The sequence below is a fragment of the Melozone crissalis genome, unplaced genomic scaffold, assembly GCF_028551555.1.
Source record: "Melozone crissalis strain CALT ecotype California unplaced genomic scaffold, PUWL_Pcris_2 ptg000063l_1, whole genome shotgun sequence".
Classification (NCBI taxonomy): domain Eukaryota; kingdom Metazoa; phylum Chordata; class Aves; order Passeriformes; family Passerellidae; genus Melozone; species Melozone crissalis.
The window spans coordinates 4,303,935-4,327,281 of record NW_026535841.1 but is presented as its reverse complement, the minus strand read 5'-3'; the positions used below and the strand labels follow the sequence as shown (position 1 = coordinate 4,327,281).

The window sequence follows — 23,347 nt, the reverse complement described above, 5'->3', positions numbered from 1 at the left end:
TTCCAGGGCATGATTTCAGGAGAACTGCAGTTGTGTGGGAGGCCTGCCCTTAGACAATGACCTTCCTACCTGGAAGCTCTCAAAATAATAATGCAGAAGTGTTCAAGAAGATGTCAAGTCAATTACTGTGTAAGCTTGTCTGAGGGCCAGCTGCTGGGGCTGGCATCCATCAGGGGTTGTGGAGGGGTAAAAACTGGAAACATCATGAATTTGAGACGGAGGAAGATTTTTCTCCATGCCCTTGCAGAAGCTTTGACTAAAGGATTGGTAGTAGAGAGGTAAAAGAGGGGTAAAGTGCTGCATCCAGAAGAGCTTGACTGCAGAATAATGCCTTGAAGGGGAAAATATGCAAGATTTTGGGGGTCCTGGATTGATGTAATTCTGAAATTCTTCTGTTGTATATGACACTGTGTGTTGCTTGTTCCTATAGTAACTTAAAGCTGTCTGGTTCTCCTTGCCTCAAAAAGCTGTTCCTGAGTGATGCTTTGGAATTTCTCTTCTTTGCAATGGAATAATTCAGCCCTTAACTATATAGGTTATCCTGATTCATTTACAAACCCTCCCTGCTATGAAAAGTGCAAGTGAGAAGCCTGAGAAGAGTTAGTTACCTGTAGGAAATTACTTTTGCCCAAAAAACTGCAAATAGAAATTTTTCTAGCTTTTGCTTTACTGATTATAGGTAGATGTTATCTCAGTTTAAAAATGGAGGAAGTCAAGGCATTGCTGGATGCTAATCTGGCTCTTCCTGGAGTCCAACTCTTCACCTGCAGAACAAAATATCTCAGCTGTTGTCTTTCTGTAACATGTCCTTAAAGTTATGAATGAAATAGTATATTCAGCACATCTGTACATGTTAGAAAGTTAAAAACAATGGAAGAACTTGGGGTGTTGTTTAAAAAGCCACATTTCTAAAACATCATGGCTTTTCCCTATTACATGAATGGAATTGCTGTCCCAGATGGTTGGACCCAAAGGGATTTGATATGGAGCAGGATTTTGTGCCAGGTATTGTCTTGGTAACCATGGTGCCACACTGTCAAACCTTGCAGAAGAGTTTCTTAGACACCTTTCCAGTGATTGCTGGGAATCACTGACTCTGTTTTTTCCAGTCAGGCTTTGTACATCTACTAGATGCAGAGAAGTACAAGTTCATGGTGCCATTCTCATGAAAAATGAGCTGCCCAGGTGATGCTGGAAGTAGGGATATTTTCTGCCAGTTTCCAGAGCAGTCTGATTGCACCCAGAGAGCCGTGATGTTATAAGCAATTGAATTTAAGCTACTGGAATACTTCTAATTTCCAGCAGTCCTGGAGGCGTGGAAAGTGTCTGCCTTGGGTTTGCTGCATGCCAGAGCTTCTTTTCTCCAGCTGTCATTCTCAGAGAATCCACCTTCTCTTTGCCACATGGTCCTTTTGGATTGAATTCTCTGTTTGTCACAGCTCTCCTAGCCTTCCATGTCTCCTCAGCTGAGATTTTTGTTCCTAGCCTTGCAGACAGAAGCGTACCTAAATTAGGCTTCAGTCCTCCTGATTTGCAGCTCTAGCTCAGCATAAAGCTGTTTCCCTGTATGAGTTTTATCCTTTGTGGTGGAATTTTGCTGTAATTCTGATGCTACCAGGATCCTTTATTAACCACTGCCAGGAGAGGCATTAACTTATATGCATGTATCAGCTATTACAAAGGTGACATTGAATGGGTTCCCAGGTAAGGGACAAAAAGGTTTTAATTTCTTTAATGGGGTAGAAATCTCTGTAGCCAGGAATTCCTGACCCTTTGAATGGAATACTGAGGGAACATTCAGAAATTACTGGGATTTCTGTGCTAGTGCAGAAGGAAGTCGTTTGATGTGTTTCCATTTGAAGCAACTGGCTTTGAATTTCGTATTTCATACTTTTTCTTCAATCTTTTCTTCCATTTCTTCTGGACAGTACTGCAGGATGTCTGTGCTCCATTCTTGCAGGGAATGACATTCCCAGAAATGCCACTTTTTTTTCTGTGTGTGAGCTCTTTTCACCCCTGATTGGGAGCCTTGCTGTGTAGGACCAGGCTCCTGGGCTCTGCTGGTTAGGAATGGAAGGGTTTTGGCTTTGGTTGCCATTGGTAGAATGCTCCTGACATGAGAACACAGGGAAAGACTGGGAACAGGGAAACAGCTTTGACCAGACCTGTTGTTGCCATTTAAAGAAACCTGCAGAAGGGGCTTGTCCAAAGTGGTTTCCTCCTTCCCTTTTACCAAACTCAATAACCATGGACAGTGGAGAGATTTAAATTACCCAACAAACAGATAGGGAGTAACTCCTGACATCAAAGCTTCTATTCATGTCTTCTCCTCCTCCTTGCTTCCCTTAAATAATATATATTTTATACACAGCTTTTGGGCCTATTAATTGAGCTGCTTTTGGTAGGTTCAAAATGGGAATGTGGTGTTTTGAGGCTGGGCACTGAACCACAGAGCTGAGCTCACTGAGTGGTGCCTGGAGTTTTATGACCTTGGCCTCCCTTTGCTTGCAGGCCTCCAGATGTGGAGCACAACCCACACTGGCATTCTTAGGATTTCTGTCATGTATGGACAGCATTCAGTAGGAAAAGCAGATTATTAATAGAATTTGGAGGAGGTGGGATCCTCACTGAAATTCTCCCCTTCCAAGTTTCTTACCAAGCTGCCCAGGGCAACCTGCTGTGCTGGGAGCCAGCAGGCTGGGATCTGTGCAGCCATGGGGTGGAACATTCTTCCCAGCAATTTCATAAAACAAGGATAGAGAAAGAGGAATATTCACATCAAAAAACTTTTCCAGCCTTTTCCAGCCTTGTGGGCTAAGCAAGAGGAGTCCCAGCTTTTTGGAAGGCAAGAAAAAGCTTTACATTCTCTTCAGAGAGAAGCAGTGAGGAGAGGCAAACTTGTCATCTCTAGAGGGCAGATGAGAGAGAGGGATATTTTAATCCTGGACTGTTCATGTGCCTGAAAGGTGAGTTTGGGTTTGAATAAGGAATTGTACATCCAGAGGGAAGCTCATTTTGCAGTATGGTCATTCCAAGTTCTAGCTGAGGAGTGGATTTTAAACCCTGCCTTTTGAAGGCAAGGCCTGCCTAGTGCCAGCTCTAGTGGCCATCTCTCCACGTTCCCAGTTACAGGATGGAATTCCCTGTTCCTCCATGTGCCAGTGGTGTCTCTGCTGCTTGGTTACCACACCTGCTGAGGAGCAGCATTGTCCCTCATGCCCCTGTGACACTGTACTTGGGATGCCAGGACCTGCTGGTCTCCAGTGAGCTCAGGTTCCACCTGTGCCATGTGCCTGCCCTGGAGTGGGGCCTGAGCTCCTGTTTTAAAGGGCTGCTCTGGGGTTGAGCCCCATCGGGTGCACTGTTGGTAGCTGTGGAGTTAATTCTGTCATTTGGCACTTCTGTCATTTGTCCTGCTGCAGTGGCTGCCCTGCCCTCCATCCCTAGTGAGCTGGGCTGCTGTGGCTGTGTTAGCTCCTGTCTGTGCCATCCCTCCTGCCAGGACCATGGCCAGCCTCGTGTAAAGAGCCCCTCTGAGAGTGGCTGGCAGCCAGCAATCCCTTCAGAAAAGTCTGTGTGCTGTGAGTGTTGTGCTGCAGATCCCACTGTTACTAAATTTTACATTTCACCCCTGGCTTTTTGCCAGCTCCCATGGGGATGTTGGTTTCCAAGAAGCAGTTACAGAAAAGGAGTAGTGGCTGCTCTTTGCTAGGGATCCATCAGGCAGTGCTCATCCTTCCCTGGGAGGAGAGGGAGGCAGCCCTGACAGGAGGGATCACAAATCCTCCTGGCCAAGACTCCAGGGCAGCAGGGATACTTTTGGTACTGGATTAATTCAAATAGTCCCTTGTGTGAGCACTGCAGGTCCTGAGGCTCTCACTGCCTTTGCTCCCCTGACCTTTTGTTCCTCTCTGAGGCAGAGCAGCGTGTGAATGACTTCAAGGTAACTTCAGGTTTAGTCCCAGACTGAATCTCCAGGCTTGGGAAGAGGGAGCTGGCAGTGGAAGGTGCTGCCATGACCAGTAGAGGACAGGGACAGTGACTGGGGAGCCAAGGCCTCTGCTTGTCAGGCAGGTTCTGTGATGTCCAGGCCATTCAGGGCCACCCTTTGATGAGGCTCAGCTGTGCTTTTTGGTTTTGCTCTTCTTGTTCCCCTCCCATTTGTCAGCACCAGGTGCTGCTCACAGGTGCTGGAGAAGGGCCTTGAGGCAGAGTTCAGCAGAGAGGGAGGCAGTAACCAAAGGCAAGAGACCCCTCAGCTGAGCATGGAGTGCTTTAGCCTTTGAGATGGAGAGCCTGGGCACGAGGGTAAGCTGGCTTTACCTGGGAGTCCTCACCTTGCTCACTGAGTTTGGCCTTCAGCTTCATGAAAACTTTGTGTTTAGATTCATTAATACACATGGATCAGCAGTGCAGGTGATTATGAAACTTTACATTTTTTTCTGAGCTGTTACATTCAGGAGTAATATGCAAATAGAGTGAGTTATGCTTGTTTTGTTTCTCTTCTCCTTGTTCCCATCTGTTAAAAACAAACCCTTAAACACAAATGAAGTTATTCCATCGTCTTTCATCTCTACCAGGCTGCTGTTAGAAGGCAGCTTTTCCTTTATAAAGTGCTGAGGTCCAGCCCATTTTTATTTTAGGATAGAAGAGACAGAGGCTTGTTTCACTTCCTGCAGCTCCTGCTGTGTGTAGCCACTTGTGGTCCCCGAGCCCCGGGTTGCTGATGTGAAACTAACAACTTAAACGGTTGTGATTATTAACAGGAAGAAAGTGCCTGAGGATATTTGTCATCTCTTTTGTGTCAACTGTGTTTCTTCCATTACAACTTGATGTCATTCTCTGTGGCATCTTTAACACCTGCTGGTTTTATAGTCTACACTTATTTGATTGAAAGATTCTTGGCCAAGGATTTAGGCTAAAATTTGCTCAAATAGCTTGAGCCTAAATCTTATTTTCATGAATTACTTGGGCTTGTGAGGTACCAGCGTGATCCCAGAAATTCCCCATTTTGACTTACATTCCCAAAATGTAATTCCTTCTTTTTATTTTTAATGTTTTTGGGTTTAGAAGGAGAAATTAATATTTGGGGCAGAAAAGGAGCCCCTTGAAGGTGTTGATTATTGTTTTATGATAGTGATGTCCTGAACAGGGTTTCCATTGCCACACACAGCTTTTGTAATTAAATATGTGCCCACTGTGCTGGGTAAGTGCGTTTTATGAGCTACATAAAATCTGGACTGGGGCATGCCCCCACTCGGAGGAAGTAAAACAAATCCCCAGGTTAAGGTTTATTTTTTGGGGACTGTCTGTCAAATCCTGTCCTTGGGGCAGGATCAAACTTTCCACTTTATGTGAGTGGATGCTGTGCTTGAAATAATTGGCTGGCTAGTGCCATACAGCAACTAAGTAGTGTTTCTTCTTTCTGCTGTAGTAATATTGACAGGAATCTTGTCTAATCCTATTAATTCTTCAGCATTTCAATCCTACCAAAGTGTGTGAGTCTGTCAGACAGTGTAGTTGTTGTTTAAAATTGCTGCAGCAAATTAAAGGAAGCATTAATGCAGGAAGCCTAGTGGTGTGCAGAGGTTTTGTGGCAAACAGTGGCTGTGCTGTTGAACAGTATCTGCTCTGTGCAGCTTGCAGTCTGAAACGTCACAACTTCTATTTCAGGGCTGTGGCAAATTGCTTGAAGCTTTTTAGGGCTGGACCAAGCATCAACACAACACGTCTTCCAAGTTTCTGTAACAGTCCCAGGAAAGCAGTATCTAAATATAGTGCTGATGTACAAGTGTTCCTTTCTTTTCCCCTGTTGTGTTTGACTTGCTGCTGCTTGTACGTGTGTTCCATTTAAAGATGGTTCGGCTTTTTGCTGAAGTTTTCACTCAAAATATTTGACTGTGTGCAAACACGAGATGAAAGGCAAGAGATGAAAATAAATAAATACATTTCCTTTAAAAGGAATGAAGATTTGAGGCAGCTGTGCTGCATGGAGGAGTGCAGCCATCCTTCTGGGCGTGTGCTCCCCTACTGGCACAAGCATTAGCTGTACACTCAATTTACTCAGTTCAGAGCAAGTAGCTGGGCCTGGCTAATCTTTTTCCCTTTTAGAATGGTCCAGTCAAGGCAGAAACCATGGTCTGGATCCTCTCCCTGTGGCAGGGGCACATAACTGTGAGGATTTCTGCTGTTGACAAGTGATTGATCCCCTCCCAGTAAGCAGTTTATCCCATCTAAGATTTTTGTTTGTTTCCGGCCGTGCCTCTGGACCATGTAAGGAGTTTAGGTTGACATCATTTCTAAATCAGTTCCTTGGGGGTAGGTGGGGTTAAAGTACCTTCCATGGCAGTCCAAGCTGCTGTGAATTTCTATATCCCCACCTCTGTTAACTTGAGTTGAGCGAGGCCAAAGAGTCACTTGGGTCTGTATTCATTCTAAGGTGTCTGGTTAAGGTGCCAACACCCTATGTGTACTTGTAATGCATTCTGGCACCAAGTTCTCTTATCTCTTGCCTGACATAAAGGGCTTTTGGAAGCTCAGTGTCTTGAAGATTTTGGATAAAGGTTGCCCTCCATAGAGCTTCTCTTAGTGTTTCTGTGTTGGTAGAACTGTTCTCCTCTCAAAACACTGATTGCAGTGCCAGTTCATGCAGGACATGTCCCAGGCAGTGCTGTGGTGGCAGTGCCAGGCAGGCCAGCTCCCTGCAGCTCTCAGCCAAGCAAGGGCTCGGGGCTCCCTGGCACAAGGGGAGCTGCTCCCCATCCCCAGCTGCCCTCTGGGAGCTGCCCGGGCAGGGATGGGAGTGCTCTGGGGCTTGGGAGCTCCTGACAACAGCCCCTGCTCCTGCTGCTCCCACAGACTTGCCTTTCTAATGCTCTGTTCTCTAGCAAAATGTTGCTTGTAAAGGGGGGAGGGAGGAGATCCCAGGCTATTATCTGCTAAGTAGGTCGTAATTCTGGTAAATAATTGATTTTTTTTTTTCAGACTTGAAATCAGAAGCAGGTCTTAAGAGCCAGTGTCAGACCACTGTGATTATCACTCCTTCTGGAATTTCAGTGCTTCAGCTTGCAGGATAGTAGTCTGGCTCTTTTGGGAGGGGTGTGTCACTGGAAATAAAAGGAGAAAGTCATTCCAAAGCCATATGGAGAAAGCATTTCTGTTGCTGTGTATTGGTTTTAAAGTTTTCTTACTTTAAACTATCTCCCGTGAAAATTCTCTGCCTCTGGCTTCTGTTATGCTCTGGAATAGCTGCTTGGACTCCTCACCTGTTTATATTAAGCAGTGGAATTTGGAAATGAAAGTGTTAACAGCAGCAAGCAGCATCATTGGCTGTGTGTGCTCTGTATGTGACTGTCCATGCTGTACTGCTTAATCTTTTAAAATCTTACCCTGCTGTGCAGACTGCTCACTAGGAGTCTGCTGTGCAGTGCTTGGGCTCAGCCTGGGTGTTGGCAGACCAAATCCTGCTCCCAGATAGCTGGGCCATTCTTCTCCTGTGGGCTGTAAATGTAAATGTGTGTGCGTGTTTGTGTACAGACACTCGGTGTGTGTTCTGTGGTTTTTAGCTCTGGACACAGAGCATTTCCTTAACAAGGTTTTTTCACCTCAAGGGAAGGAGGTCTTGGGCAGGGTGTGGGGTGTGAGACACACTCCCCTGAACTCTGTTTTATTTTGTGCCTTGCCTGGGGGTCAGGCTCCCTGTGGGCGTCCTTGGCTCATCACCTGCACCACAGCAACAGTGCAGAGGCTGCTCTGGGGCCTGCAGTGGACAGAGCTGGTTCCACAGGTAAGTGCTTCTCCTGCTTTGCCCTCTCCTGCAGCAGCTGAGCTGAATTGCAGCTTCTGGGTGCCCTTGGAGAATGTGTGTGTGTGAGGCTGTCCAGGCAGCCAGGCTCTGATCCTGCCTGGCTCTGTGTATCCCTGCACATCCACAGCTCCCCTCCAAGTGCTGGGGAGCTGCAGGAGCTCAGTTCTTGGCCTTGCTGCAGAGTTACTGAGTGAGGGTGCTTTGGGACTGGCTGGGCGTTGAGAGCACTCAGTCTGCTTTGGGAGCTGCTGTCTGAGCAGAGCTCTGCTTGGTGTGTACAGTCTGGGTACAGAACAGAGCTCTTGGGGGACACCATCCTCTGCACAGGTTTTGTCTTGGTTGGGACTGATGTGGCCCTGTTTTCCTTTGGCTGGAATTTGTTGGCGTTTTAGTGCTTCCCCTTGGCATGTCTTCAAATTCCCTTGTTGGCTCGTCCGTGCTGTGGGATGGAAGGGCTTAATGAAGTGGTGGTGTAACACATCTGTGTTACCAAAATAAGCTCCCTCTTATCCCTTGGTTTAATAAAATCTGAACAGCAATGAATCAGTCAGTGATGCTGAAGTGTAAACCAGCATTGTTGGTGTCTGATGAAGTGCACCACGAGCTCAGACTGAGAGGTCTTTCCTCTCATTGGCTTTTCAGCTTCTCAGAGAACTCTGGCACCACTGTGCTGCTTGTTCTTGAATCGTGTTTTTCTAAATTTGTTCTTCATAATAATTGGAGGAGGACTTCCACTTCTAAAAGCAGGTTCCACACAGAAGCACAGAGTTTGTGAGAAAGGTGCTGTAGTATGTCAGCTGAGAACCCCCTAACCCAGAGCAGACCTTGACCTTCCTCTTAACCCAGTGGCTTCAAGGGGAAGGAGATGGGGAGAAGATTTTGTTTATTAATGCTGCTAGGAAGCTCTGTTCCACCTTCAGCATCTTTAATTAAAAGAAGTTCCTATAACTACCTTGCCATGGTTATGAATGACACAAAAGTGGTTTTTTTCCCCAGCCAGATGACAGGAAGGCACTGAGCTTGGGCAGCAGCTGTGTTCAGAAGGGTTGTCAGTGGTGTAGGCAGAACCATCTGCCTAGCAAGGCATTTAGCTTGGGCTGCTTTTCTAGGCCAAGATAGTAAATCAATAGCTTATTTTTCATAGTGTTACAAGTAAGATGTCAATGGGGAGATTTACAGTGTAAACAGGAAGAGGGAGCTACCTTGATTGGCTTCTTGGTGTCCCAGATGCATCAGTGAGAAAACAAAACAATATTGCACAAAAACAAAGCCAAAGCAACTCACCCTGAAAGAGATTGAAGATCTAGAAACACAACAGTGCTCTTATCAGACATTTTACTGTTTCTTTTAAATAGACTTTAATGCCCCCCACTGCCTAGGGCTGACCCTCCCTTCCCTTCTCACAGAACTGTCAGCTCAGTTAAACTCTTGTTTGAACAGGCCCTTTCCTCTCCACATGCCAGGACTGATGGTCTGCTCTAGTTAAATACAGGAAAAGATGGATATAGAACTGGGGAGGGGTTTTAAGAGATCATAGGGTGAGAATTGCTCCATTTTGTTTCAAGTAGTTTTATAATCTACTTCTCCGGAGATTCCTGTTGCCAAATGTTTGAAGTGATTGCAAAACTCTGAGACAATTGTGGGCAAAACAGTAAATCTTATGCTGGTCATGGTTGGAATTTTCTTCCATTCACTTGGCAGGTGACAGAGCCCCTGGGTATGGGAGCAGCAGCCCTCCCAGTGCAGTCAGTACATGCAGTTTCCACTTGGCCTTTGTCACTGAGGGTTTTTCTAGAGCTGAAATGGAGGCTGTAGTGTGAGCACAGCAGTCGTGCTGACCTGAGCAGTCAGGTTTGCTGCACCCCACCTCTGCTCTGAGGCTGCTGCATTGTGTGCAGGGGATCAGTGGAATGGAATAGGAACTGCTCTGCCTTATCAAATAACACTCTTTGCAGTTATTTTTACCTCAGCCAGCTCCTGCTGTGGTCTGCCATGCTCCCTGCAAATGTGATTTAGGGGACAGTGGGTGGTCATGGACAGGAACCTACACTGGGGAACTGCTTGAATCCTAAGACTTTACCCCTCATAATGAGGGCCCTGCTTTTGCTGGGAAATACTTTTGACTTCCAGGTTCTTCTCCTTACAGCTGTGCATGGTTCATGGTTGTTCATTTGTTTGGTTTTGCTCTTGGGGTGTTTTACGTTATTTTTCATGGAGACTTTTTCTTTCTTTCATTCGGTTTGCACCTCTGACCTAGTCAGTGCTAAAGCTCCTGCTGCCTTTGGCACAAAGCCACAGGTTCCTCTGAATGTAGCTGCCTGTCCATGTATCTCTGTGCTGAAAAGTCTCTACATGTGAACAACCAGGACTGAAATTTATTTCTGCCTGTTAGACTTGCACTAAATGAGGACAGCTAAACTTGGTGCACAATCCTGAGCAGGGAGTGGAAAACTGCAGAGGTGTTCCAGGGTGCTTTGGGGTTTCCTTTGCCAAGGACATCCAGTGGCCTGACTGCCAACATGAACTGAACATGGAAACCTTTCCAGCTTGCCTGAGAAAACATAGTACAGGAGAGGAATCTAAAGGCGTAGAAGCTGTAAGGACAGAGATTCATTTTCTGCTCTCTCTAAGGCAAAACCTGAGGTTTAATCAGTGTTATGGAGTGTGATGTTGTGCCATTATCACTCAGTGTTAAACAGGAGGAACAGTGAAAAAAGAAAAGAGATAACAGGAGTGTCACTGCCCTGGCCCTGCACTGTGGTGTTCAGGCTCTCTCCTTGGGTAGGTGGTACCTGTGTAATGCAGCCTTGACCAAATCTCTGTCTTTACCTCTTGGCAAGATATTTGCAGCCAGTCATGCTGGGCACATCCCTGTTCATGTATGTGTGTGTTTGCTGTTTGGGGCTCTAAATGGGGACATTAAACCTTGTGAGTGTCTCTAAGGACGTGCAGCAGCCCCTGGGACATCCATGGGACAGACAGGCACTGTCAGCTGGCAGAGACAGGCTCAAATCTTGGTTTCTGCAGTGGCAATGGCTGTAACGTTGTCTCCTTGTCAGTCACACCCCACTGCTTGTAGTATATCCTCGAATTTACAAATGGCTATGGAGACACCCTGTATTTGAAAGGCCACATCCAAACGTGTAACCTGTTCTCCTCTTAATCACAGCTGTGGTTATCAGTGGGACTCCCCTGGCTGGTTTGTGGTGCACTGCTTGTGCTCCCTCCCAGTATTTCAGCTGGACTGGAGCTGCTCTGAGTGTCAGATGTCTTGGAGAGGTGGGAATTCACAGCTCTGCTGCTCCTGGCCTGCTGTGCCCTAGTGCAGGCCTGGCTGGGTGTGAGCTGAGGGCGATTCCTCAGCCTGCAGCACTCCAGGGCTGCTGACTGCATTGTCAGGAGTGAAGATGAGCAGCAGGGAAGTTGTGCTGGCAGAAGGGAGATCCTTGGAATTTGCATGCTGCAGAGCTGTCGTGTCTGGACCCTGCTGGATAATCAGGTTAGCTTCCTGGATTTCTCTAATGACTCTCAGGAGCTGTAGTGAGCAGCTGCCTCTGTCCTGTGGGAGGGAGGATGCCTTGAGTTTCCCTGAGGTGCAGAATGGCCTCAGTAGTCCCAGCTTTCACATAATGGGTGGATCATGGAACCTCTCTGCATGGGCGTTAGATCTGCATGGATGTTTAATCTGTCCCCACAAATACACCGGTGAGAGCAAATGCAACATGTTTTACTAACAGACTGCTGCAAACAGATCAGACCTGTCCTCTAGTCTCTGCATGAACTCTTCATGGAATATATGGGCAGATTAAAGAACTCTGATCTTCTTTTTTAGATGTTTAATGATCTGGGTTTGACACACCTAAAAGATTAAAAGTGGACTGCAGTTAATTCATCTCCTAAAGACTTAAAGGCGCTGTCTGCTGTGGGGATAAAGCCCATCTGTGGTAGAGACAGAAGTTTCTTGGAGGCTGGTTAACATCCATGGCCTGGGATCCCCCCGGGGGAGGGAGGGTGGAGAGAACCACCAGCTGTCCTGCTGCTTCCATATGCCAGGTACATTGCTTTCTCCTCCTTCCATCTCAGAAATGAGATGCAGTTTGCAATCTGTACATGCACATACACACTTGACTCACATGTGAGTCTCACCCTTCCTTAGCAGGCATTGAAATAATTGTGTAAAATTCACAAGTGACAGGTTCTGCAGCCTCTCCACATGGTTGAGAGATGACTTACTGGAATGAGAGAGCAGAGGATGCAAACCTGAAGTGGATGTTGGTGATTGCGGGAAAATTTTGGATTCACAAACTCCTTTTTTACGTCCTGCATAAGCTGCAGTTGTCATTCTAGTGTGCAGCAATGCATTTAGAACCTCCCTTCCTGGGATGCTGTTTCCCTTTTGTCCTGTTCCTGGAGAAGCTTTCATGTCTCCTGCAGAGGGGACAGTGCAGTTCAGCTCTGGCTTTGAGCTCTGCCTGTTTCCTGGGTGAGCTGGGCTGGGTTTCACTGCAGCCCATGCTCAGCTTGTTCAGCAGTGTGAGGGATCATCCCCTGGCCATTTTCAGTGAGGGAGTACCTGGTGAGAGTCTGTCAGCACTGATAACTGGCTTCACTTCATGTGCCCAAAGGAGAACATGGTCTGAGGCCATAGGCAGCTAGCTGGAGCTAACTTGGGATGCTTTTGTCTTTGATTTTACCTTGTACTGAAGAATGAGTTTACAAATTAATGGGACTTTTTGTTGCTAAATGAATTGGTTTTGTACATGAGGGGGGCTCCAGGGTACACTAAACCTCCTTACATGTTGGTGTACTGTCTTTATGTAGAGAAGAGATGGAAAGGATGAAGAAAATAGTTTGTTTTGAATCTGTTTAGCATCCTAGCAGAGACTTTTCTTCATCCATACAAGAAAAATAAAGTGTACAGATTTGACATGGCAAACATATCTGTTCTTTTTCTTTTGAATTTGATCTTTGTGTCCTGGGGGACAGGCTCCTGGTATAGGTAAACATCATAATTATAATTTGTGGATCTCAGTTCTGTGTGAAATTGTACATATTGAGTGTGCTATTTCCTGGGTTTGGAGATGATGATTCAGGATATGTCAAAGAAATAAGCAGGATGTTTAGCTTTCCATAGCTTGGTTATTATATCTTTTAGAGAATGGTGCTGTATTCCCCAGGCAACTGCATTCCCAGCCGTGCACACTGATGTGCTTCGACAGGCTCAGCACTGGGCCTCAGTCCCTGATCCTGCTCCAAGTGGCCTGGCCAGCACTGAGAAATAAAGTGACATGTTTCTGTACTGTTTATCACCAAGCAAACAGTGATATGCAAAAGCTGGCATTAAGGTTGGAAGGCACATTAGTGACTTAAAGGTTACAAAGGAAAAATAAAAATAGAAAGGGTGTTGCATTCTGGTAACTTATCCCTAAAGCAGCCACGTGTAAATCCCAGGAACTGACTGAGCTGCAGCCTGGAGGAAAATGAAGCAGTGTTCTGCTAATATGTTCTTCAGTTGCAGAAGAAGCGTTTAAGTGTACCCAGCCCATATCTGCTGTGTGTGTGTCCTTCCAGTTTGGATTTCTGAGCCATGAACTAGATCACAGAGCTGATCCAGCTTAGAAGGGAAGCGTCAAAGATATTTTTCTTTGAGCTGGCTGAGTTCTTTATCTGGACCACAGGCATCTGTGGGGTTGCAGAACTGAGGGGATAAGAGGGGAAAGGGCAGTGAAGTGGTTTATGGCTTGGTGGGGGAAACCTAAAACCCCATTGCTGCCAAGACAATGCATTGTCAAGCTATGGCCTCACACATTCCCTGGCACAGAAACACAGGGGTGCAAACTGCCTTAGCTCTGCTCTGCTCTGCAGCTGTGGGATGTTTTTGGAGTGAGTGCAGACATTACAAACTTGTGCTAGCCGTGGTACCATTCACAAAGAAGCCACAGTGATGTGGGGCTTTGGCAGGATGTGCAGCTCCCTTCCCCCTCCAGGATTCTAGGTATTTACTTAGGCAGGCAGGTCTGAGCTGCTGTGGCTTCACTGCTCTTTTAGCAGGATTAGCTGGAGCACAGCTCGCTTGGAATCTTCTCTGCATGCTGCTGCTAAGCCTCTCAAGCAGCCGTGGATGTTGTGCTGCTGTGAAAGTATGACACGTGCATTTCAACCATTGTGTGCCTCTGGATTAGATGCAGATAATCTTTCTTTTTACTTAGAAGTTAATTTCTTTTACCCTTCCTGCTTTCACATTAGGTCTGTGATTTCATATTTCCAAAGAATGAATGTGGCACCCAGCAGGAAGGGTGTGGGCAACAGGGCAAGGGAGCAGTGTTGCTGTGCTCTCTCTGAGTGCCAGTGGATTTGTAACTGTAAATTTGTTCGATTCTCCCTTACCCCCAGCCAGGTGAAATTTGAAGCAGTGAGGGAGGGAAGCAGTTTAGAAGAGGGGAGGCACAAGGTCACAGAGGAAAGAAATATTATATTTGAGTAAAACAAAAGAAAATTAAAATAGGACAGAGATGAAAAACAAGATGAGAGAATGGAAGCAGTAACTGAGGAGGGAAATGCTAGAACAGACTCACATAAGCTGAACAGGCCAGTCTGTTGCTGTCAGAAGCAAAGGTGGAAGTAAATGCTTGAGTGGGTTTTTGCAGAATGGGTGAATTAATGATGAGCCTGTGTAGCCCCAGGTGGTTCTCAGCCCGTTGTGCTGGAGCTGTGAGAGAATGTCAGAGGGCCAGGGGTACACACAGCTCCTGTTGTGTGCTGAGGGCTCAGTGCTGTAAGTCACAGCTGCTGCTCTTCTCTGTGGGACGAGATCCCTTTCAGGTTAGCCAGAGGAGGAGGAAGGGCTGTGCCTGGTGCTGATGTGAGGAGCAGAGCACACGTGGAGCTGTGTCCTCAGTGGCTCTCAGGTGCTCTCTCAGCACTCTGTGTTGGAGCCCATCACCCTTGTTTGCCTGCCCTTTTTCTTGTCAGCAGTTACCTGGTGTTGCTGTGGTTCATCTTCCTCTGGCCTTGATGGCAAAGTTGTTGATAGTAACTCTGGGCCTGGCTGGCCCTAAAATGAGAATAGGAACCCTCCTAATGCTCACCTTGACAGAGACACTGGCTGAGAAACGAAGTGCTCTGGCTCCTGTGTGCTGCCTCCACTTGGCCCCAGAGCAGCTCGAGTGTCAGAGCAGGTGAGCTCCTGGCTCTGCTCTCTCTGCTCTGTCCCTTGCTCCCAGGTGGGGGCTGAGCAGGCTGAGCTTTGTGCTGGGCTGGGGAGATGTGAATAACCCAGTTTCCCTGGCAACAGCGGCTCTTTCATCACAGAGACACAAGGCTACCTCTGTTGCTGGGGTTCAGGCTTGGGTAGTGTGTCTGGCTATGGCAGCACTTGGCTTTTTTGGGAAAAATGGCAAATAAAAGCAAGAAGGTCTTGCTGCCTTTGAGATAATTAAAATCTCCATAGGTAGATTGCTGCATCCAGCAATAATAGAAAGAAGAAGGATTATAACTACTTCTAAGCTTTTTAATGTGTGAAGAATCCCTGGAGGATATGGAAATAAAGTTTTAAATTCTGTGTGGGGCTTTGTGAGCACATCTCATAGCAGTCTGTGACACTGATAGATTTGTGAGATGACTTATTTTCTTTTTTATGGCTAGGGAGACAAAGTGATTCAAAGGTAGACTGAATCTTGTTGCAAAACTAGGAATAAATATCCTTCTGAGCTGCATTTCCTCCAGTTTCAGGTAAAGGTTTTCCTGTGCAGCAGGAGACAGAACATGTTATGGGAGGTAGAAGCGTGGAGCTGGTTTTTAGCTGGAGAAAATGAGTTAAGTGGAAATGCTGTTATTCACTGCAAGCCTTTCTGCTAATGTATTTTAGTCTGCATTTACTCCCCCACTAACAAAAGTGGAGCAAACGATTCATTTTGAGAGTGAGCACTGGGAGTGAAAAAAAAAATTCCTGCCTTAATTTCCACAGAGTGACTTGGAATTGTTACTGCAGGAGTGCAGGGAAATGGGTTTGGATAAGAAGAGTTTGAAGAAACTTCTGCAGGAAAAAGGAACTCTGCCTTGAGTGGGCTGGAGGCCAGCAGGAGTGCCCAGTACTGATGTTCCTCCTTGGATAACACCCAGTTGTCAGTGGTCTATCACAGATTTCTTGGGTTACAAAGTTCCTGGTTTAAGCAACTCCCATTCAAGCTGCTGTTTAGCAAATCAACTTATTTGGTGTTTTCTGAATGGTTGTGGGCTCTGCAAACCTCTAACATCTAGACTCAAGTTCCTTCCAGAGAGCAGATACCCCCTTCCCTCTTGTTGCTGTGGTTGTGCACAGTCTGACAAGTTTTTTGAGGAGCTCTGAGAGCTTGAGCACAAGGTAATAACTCGAGCAGGTGGGTGACATAAAACTCACTGAGTTTGTTAAAATAACATTGCCACAGTCCTTCAGCAGCCTCAAGGCCTCGTACCAGGCTGTTACTTAGCTGGGTGGCATTTGGTACAAGCTGAGACAGAGGCTCACATCCACAGTGAGTTTATTGTTGGGTTTTCAGTATATTGTTTGTGTAAAGTCCCAGACCAGCTCTCCCTCCTGAAAAAGCCACATAGATCAAGTTTTATTCTGTTCCACATAAAGTTCACATCTTTTACTGAAATGAGTCATGCTTTAACTGAGTTTACTGTGAGGGAGGAAAGTGGGCTTTAAAATGTTACTCCTCCACCCTGCCTTAGTGATGTATAACAGGATTATTAGTATGCTTGGCAGCAGCTGCTTATTATTTTAGCAGAACCTGGATATTTGTGAAAACAAGAAATCGCTTCTACTTGTGTTCAAGTGTAACCGTTTTTCCTTTTTTGATGGCTTTGTTTTCCATAAGGCTCACTGGCTTCTGTAAAGGCAGATCTAGCTTACCTCCTTGGGGTTGTTTTTCAGTTTGGGGAGAAGGGTGGCATTCTGTGAAGAAGAGGAGGAACAGCTCTGCCATTTTGTGGGCAGTGGCCTGTGCATGGCTGTCACTGTCACACACAGGACACTGCTGGGCACTGACAGGTGAAAGTGCTTCACATGCCCATGGAGGTCATGGTGTGGTGTCACTGTGTAGACACCAAATTTGGCTCCTCTGTGAATATTTCTTTGTGCAGAGAGATGAAAAGATTTTTAACTTATGGCAGAAGAGCTGCTGTGTGTCCTTGTTACGGATTTTTGCAGGAGCAGTGTCTGTACACAACTAAAGATGCCATAAGCAGTTTTGCTGCTCGTTTTTCCTGCAGAAGTTCATTGCTGTCTCATGCATTAATGGCTAGCTTGACTCCTCATACCACCATCCTTTTCTGCTTGTGTTTTGGATGGGTTGTTTTAGGGCTTTTTGAGGGAGGGGAGATGGGATCTATAGAAGGGAACAGTGTGGTGGTTTATTTGTTAGTTTAAGGGGTTAAGGTCAAAATAGAAGGAGGGGCAGCCAACAGAAGAGGATCTTTTAGGATCTTATTTTTGTCAGTAGGTTGGTTCATTTGACATGTAGGACCTTTCTTTCCTACTCTTGTTGTTGATGAGAAGTATGGAGAGAGTTACAGTTACAGTTCTCCCCTGAGTTAGGGGAGAACTGAGTTAGGTATTACCTATCTTGTCACTATATTACAAAGGTTCTATTGTCATTACATTGCAAGAGTTCCATATTGCTAGAGTTTCATACCTCCTTGATGTTTCTTGCAGCCAGCTCCTCTAGGCACTGACTCTTCCTTGTCCTCACAGGAGCCAACTGACTCCAGTTCCCTCAGCCAACCAACCCACTCCTTTATAGCACTCTTATTGGCTACAGCTGTGGCCTGTTAACATCAGGCCTGCTCCTAATCCTTAATAATTGGCTCAGCTGCAACTCTTTAGGGGGTGAGATTACTTTCTATACTACCTTATCCCCTGCATATCTTACCTAAACTGGCAGGGGCATCATCTGCTTTTGACTGGCAGAAAACCCAGAGTCTGTTACCCAGTAGGTTCCTAAACCCAGACTGGTGACTTTTATGGAGCCGGCAAAATAATTTATTTTGATGTTAATGCTTTTGAAGAAAGATGTGAGGGAAAGAGCTGTAATTAAATGACAACTAATGCAAGAAAGGACTTTGCTTTTTAGGACTTAGAATAAGTGAAATGAACTTTTGGTGACAACGTGAATTGAATGATATTTGCTCCTCTCCTTGATGAGTGTTTGGTTTCCCGATGAGCGATCCCAGGGGCTGTGGGCCGTGCCCTGGCCGTGCAGGCTGAGCACAGCCCCGCTGTGTTTGTGTTTTGCAGATGCCCCGTTCGGGGGGACCCCGCCGGGCTACGCCTTTGACGCGGAGCGCGCGGAGGAGCAGCGGCGGCACCATGACATGATGCCCTTCATCGACGACTCGCCCTCCTCCTCGCCGCACCTCAGCTCCAAGAGCCGCGGCAGCCGCGACACGCTGTCCTCGGGCTCCCTGGAATCCACCAAATCTGTGAGTCCTTCCTGCCTCCCTGCTCCCTGCACCATTGCCAGGGGTGGGTGGGCTTAGTGGGGACAGACAGGGACTGCCAGTGCTGTGGGACATTGTCACCTGTTATCTTACTGCAAAAGTTCCATGCTGTTGTCTCCTATCACAAAAGTGTCACACCTTCTTGGTGTTTCACATGGGCAGCTCCTCAGAGCACTGACTCTTTCTCCTTCCCAAAGCACCAACTGACTCCAGTTCCCTTCTCACCCAGCCACCCCACTCTTTTATAGCACTCTTCTTCTCATTGCTTACAGCTGTGGCCTGGTAAAGTCAGGCTGTTCCTAATCTTTGATAACTGGCCCAGCTGCAACTCCTTAGGGGTAAGATCACTTTCTACACTATCTTTATTTTCTTATCTTATATCCCTCTACAGTCACCATGATATTTTCTGAAAATTCCTCCTTGCCCAGGATTTTCTTCTGGCAAGCTGAGAAGCCTCAGAGAGGAATGCAAACAATAATTATCTGATTGCTGCTCCTGTGTTTGCTGCTTTGGAATGTGGCTAGGACATTGATTACCAACAGGCGAATGTTTGATTGGTTCCATGTGAATTGTTTTAACTTAATGGCCAATCACAGCCAGCTGTGTTGGACTCCTTGAGTCAGTCACAGGTTTTTATTATTCATTCTTGTTAAGCTTTCTGATGTATCCTTTCTCTTTCTTTAGTATAGTTTTAGTATAGTATAATATAGTATAGTAGAATATCATAATAAATCAGTCTTCTGAGAACATGGAGTCAGATTCTCATTTCTAACCTTGTCCTGGGGACCCTCACAAACACCACAAGACATCACCCTACATGACACAGCCCTGCCCGGTGTTGTACATTGTACATTTTAGCTGATGCTAGGCCTCCCTTCAGGGCTCGATGTTGTGTGTAGCATTCACATTCTCTGAAAAAATCCCTTTGCCCAGGATTTTTCTCCTGAGAAGCTGAGAAGCCTCGGAGAAAAGGAAAACAATTCATATCTCATTTGCTTCTCCTGTGTTGTGCTCATGTAAAATTTGTTTGGAGATTGTTTACCCACAGGTGATTGTTCGATTGGACTCTTCTCTGTTTTGACTCTTTGGCCAGTCAGTGTTGGGACTCTGTAAAGAGTCACGAGTTTTCATTATTATCTTTTTAGCATTCAGTTAGTATCTTCTGTATTCTTTAGTATAGTACAGTATAGTATTATTTAATATAATATAGTATAATAAAGTAATAAATTGGCCTTCTGAGAACACGGAGTCAGATGCATCATTCCTGCCTTCGTCAGGGCTTCCCTGCAAATACAATAGTTGTGTATATGATTTTTGAGCCCTTTGTGCATTTTAGTGGAGAGAATTAGTGACTAATTCAGTTGAGAGGGTCTCTAAATAACAGATATTTTGGAAAGGAGGCTGTGGAATGAAGCACATTCATACACCTCTGCGTGTGAGTTGTCATTGCCTTTCACAAGGAAAATAAAAGTTATTTTCAGGTAGGTTAAGGGTTTTGATCAAGCATCTAGAAGATCTATTTCCTTCACCCTGTGAAAATGGAATAAAAAGAATTAAAAGTGCCAGCTCTGAAATGGGGACTTTGGTTGGGAGATGGCTACTGCTTGTACTGGTTTGATATTCACTAAATAGCTGTCTATATCATCCATTATCATTGAGTAAAAATACAGCAGGGACTGTCTTACCTGACCTGTGGCTTAACATGGCCCTTCAGCCTACCTTGCTTTGGTTTTGTTTCAGGTTCAGTAGCATGGCCATAGCTTGGAACTTCAGGAAAATTTCAATTTTTGGTTTTACAATAGTCTTGGGAGTGGGACATCTGCATGCCTTGGTAAAGAACTCTTGGCTCTGCTGTCTTCACAGTCCAAAATGTCTTAGTTTCAGCTTGGATTTGTCTCTTTGACTTTCAACCTTTTGTTTCTTTTTATCCTTTTGCAATAGATTGCAGAACACTTGAGTCCCAAGTTACTTTTTTCCTGAATATTTTTGTCATTTTCAAACTTTTGGGTTCCCCAAATCATTCATAAAGATGTTCAATAGCACAAAGGCAACTGTCACTTCCTTCCTACAGTACTTCAAAGAAAATGTGCCAAACAATCTTGAATTCCCACATTGTAAATGACACTTTGAAATCTCTCATCCAAGTGTTTTAACTTATGTGTTGCCTTTATATTGTTCCTTCCTGTTAATTAAGATATCATGGAAGATAATTATGGCTATTTTAGAGATATCAGTGTACATGTAAATCAACACCATCACCATTATCAGGCAGTTTTATTTATCTTGCATCAAAAGGAGAGTCTGAGAAGTGCCACCAGCCATCATTATACACATCCTCCTGCTCTCTGTTGGTTACTGTCACAGCTGTTCTTCTTCCAGCATGAGTTCTGGGCTAAGAATCCTTCCTGATACAGTGTCCTTGTTCTTCCTCATTTATAAAATTCATTGTCAGGATCTCTTAAAGCATTATCAAGTAGATATATTGTTGGTGTTTGCTTAATTTTATTTGACTGTAAAGGGTAGAATCTAGTTAGTTGCTTTAGTGTATTCATTTTGAGATGCTTTCTTTTCTTTCAAGATGAGAATTCTTGTGATATCTAAGAGGCTTTTGAGTGAAGAAATTATCATTAGTAAATTCAAAGAGCTCTAAAACCATTTTAGTACTGGCTTGAGATTTTCAGGTTATGTTTCCTATGATGAAGGAAAAATCACTGTGTGACTACACATGGCTGAGAGTTATCTTCAAAGAACCAGTTATGACAGTGCCTGTGACTGGAGGCCTGGAGGAGACACTGCCTGAGAGTTAATATTTTTCTTTATTTGTTTGAATATTGCCTCATAAGCATTTAACAGTAGTTAATTTTAAAATTACTTTAGTAATGCTTGAAGGCCGCTTCTTGAAAAATAATTTTTAACGTAAATTGCTGCGTTATTTTCTCTGACTATAAAGGATGTTTTATGGCTTCCAAAAGAAAGAGGTGTCCTGATACAGATTGGACTTCTAATCATGAACCTCAGCTGCTTCACTTGATCCTTTCTGTAATCACAGGTGACAGTCCCTGGGCAGTCCATGACAAGCAGAAAGAGATAAATTTATACCCAGGTATTTCCCAAGCAAGTTGAGCTTTCAGCCATCATGAGCTGTGAGATGGCTTTTGCTGAGCTGTTTTCAGCTATAGTGGAAAAGACATCAGGAACAAAGTTAAGTGTCAAACACACTGCTGAGCCCAGCACATAACATGTGTTGGACCAGAAATACCAGGACATGTCTCTTCCATTTTCTTTTGTACTAAACTTGATTAGCAGAAAACATGTTCTGTTTAGATGTGTTTGCTTTTAAAGTTGTCTTCTTGCCTTTTTACTTTTAACTGAGGTGCCTGCAGTTACTTCTGAAAATTTCAGATTATTTTTATGACCAGAGTTTGGAAGTGAAGTGAACTGTGTGCAGCAGCACAATGCATGCACTACATACACCATGGCAAAACATTAAGGGTGTAAAGTTAAGAACTCTTGAATCATTATGATAACTTTGAATTACTCAATTGTCCCATCTCTCCTGTGGGCTCCTGCACTGTGCAGTGGATACAGGGAATGGTACTCACTGGATTCAATTTTTCATCTCCAGAGCTGCACCTTATTTACAGGACTGGGTACAACAGTGTTTGTTTCCATTAAGTCCAGATACAGCTGGAATGCCACCCAGGTCTTAATTGTCCTGGGAGATAAGAGGGTGGTATGTTCTCTAACCACAGGGAATCAGGGCAGACAGGTTATGGGAGAAGCATCTGCTAATTTTGGGTGCTTAATGTGAGATGTGTAATGTTGTGCAAAACAGGGTTCTGACTTTTAACACAGCTTTATTCTCATTAAAGTAAAATTCCTTTCATTTCACTTTGCAACCAAGAGTTAACTGCACTTCAGTCAGACACCCAGAATATGGAAAATGTAGCAAACTGATGTTTTAATTTTATTTTTTATAAATATAAATCTAAGTAATTCACTTATCATCACCCAGGCATTGCAGCATTCTGCTGTGATGTTTATCTGCCTCATCCGTGAGGCCTCTTGGAGCCTGCCTTTTTGCTAACTGAATATTGAGGGCATTTTGCTTTGACTTATGTTATGGGCTTGCTCTGGGCTTTGTACTTTTCTGCCAGGAGTTTGTCTGAGTTCTTGCACCTCCCTAGAGCAGCTTGGCCCATGCCTGGGGAGCACATCAGGGCTCACCTGCTCTGTCCAGCCCCCATGGGGAAGGTGCAGGGTGCCAGCAGCAGGGTGTCTTGCTGGAAGGGAATGAAGGGAAACCTCCTGGGCTGCTTGGGAGGGAGCTCCCTGCTCTTCCCTCAGTGTGTAGGGTGACTCCCAGCACATTCTGGGGTTGCAGCTGACTCCCAGAGCTTTGTGGTGTTACTTTACACCTGGGCAGTGTTTTGTACTCCCTCCTACCACCTGTATCTCCTGAGTAGATGAGGAGATGCTGCCTGCTCTGCCTCCCAACTGTGCCACTCCAGCCACAGCTGGGGTATCCCATTCCCACTCCCCCTGTTCCCTGGGATATCCCCCCATTCCCCCTGTTCCCTGCCCACAGCACAAACTGTTGCTGCCCAAGGCTGCTCTGGCTTTGGTTTTGTCTGTACCCAGAGAGGGACAGGCACCAGAGCTGTTTGTGGTGTGGATCTCAGCAGCCCTTGACTTGTCACTTGTGTGGAAAGGAGGCCTTAACAAATGTTTGTAGAGTCTGACCCAACTTGCTCCATTTCTTCTGGAATCTCAGGCTGGGCTGCTGATGCATGTCCTGCCATAAAACCAGTGCTTTTGCCAAACTGTGCTCTCAAGCAAGCCAACAGGGACAATGGAAAAAGGAGAAATAGGTTCCACTAATGCTTAAGATGTTTGTTTATTTAACTTGAGATTTAATTTTCCCAAACCTTCCTTTCTGTAGCAGCTGAACTGTTATGATTGAACTTTACAGAAATTCTGGGAACCTCTCTTGGAAAATGTCAGCCCAAATGTTTGCCAAACAAGACAGTGCTGGTAGCTTCAGAAGGTGTCAGACTG

General features: G+C 45.3%; 1 protein-coding gene across 1 annotated transcript in view; it reads left to right on the top strand.

Annotated features, from left to right (window-relative positions):
• Positions 1-23,347, top strand: part of BCR (BCR activator of RhoGEF and GTPase) — a 99,679-nt gene that overhangs the window by 29,112 nt on the left and 47,220 nt on the right. The window contains exon 2 of the mRNA XM_054288621.1: positions 18,087-18,271. Within this exon, the coding sequence (XP_054144596.1) occupies positions 18,087-18,271 (185 nt within the window). The remainder of the gene's footprint in view (positions 1-18,086; positions 18,272-23,347) is intronic.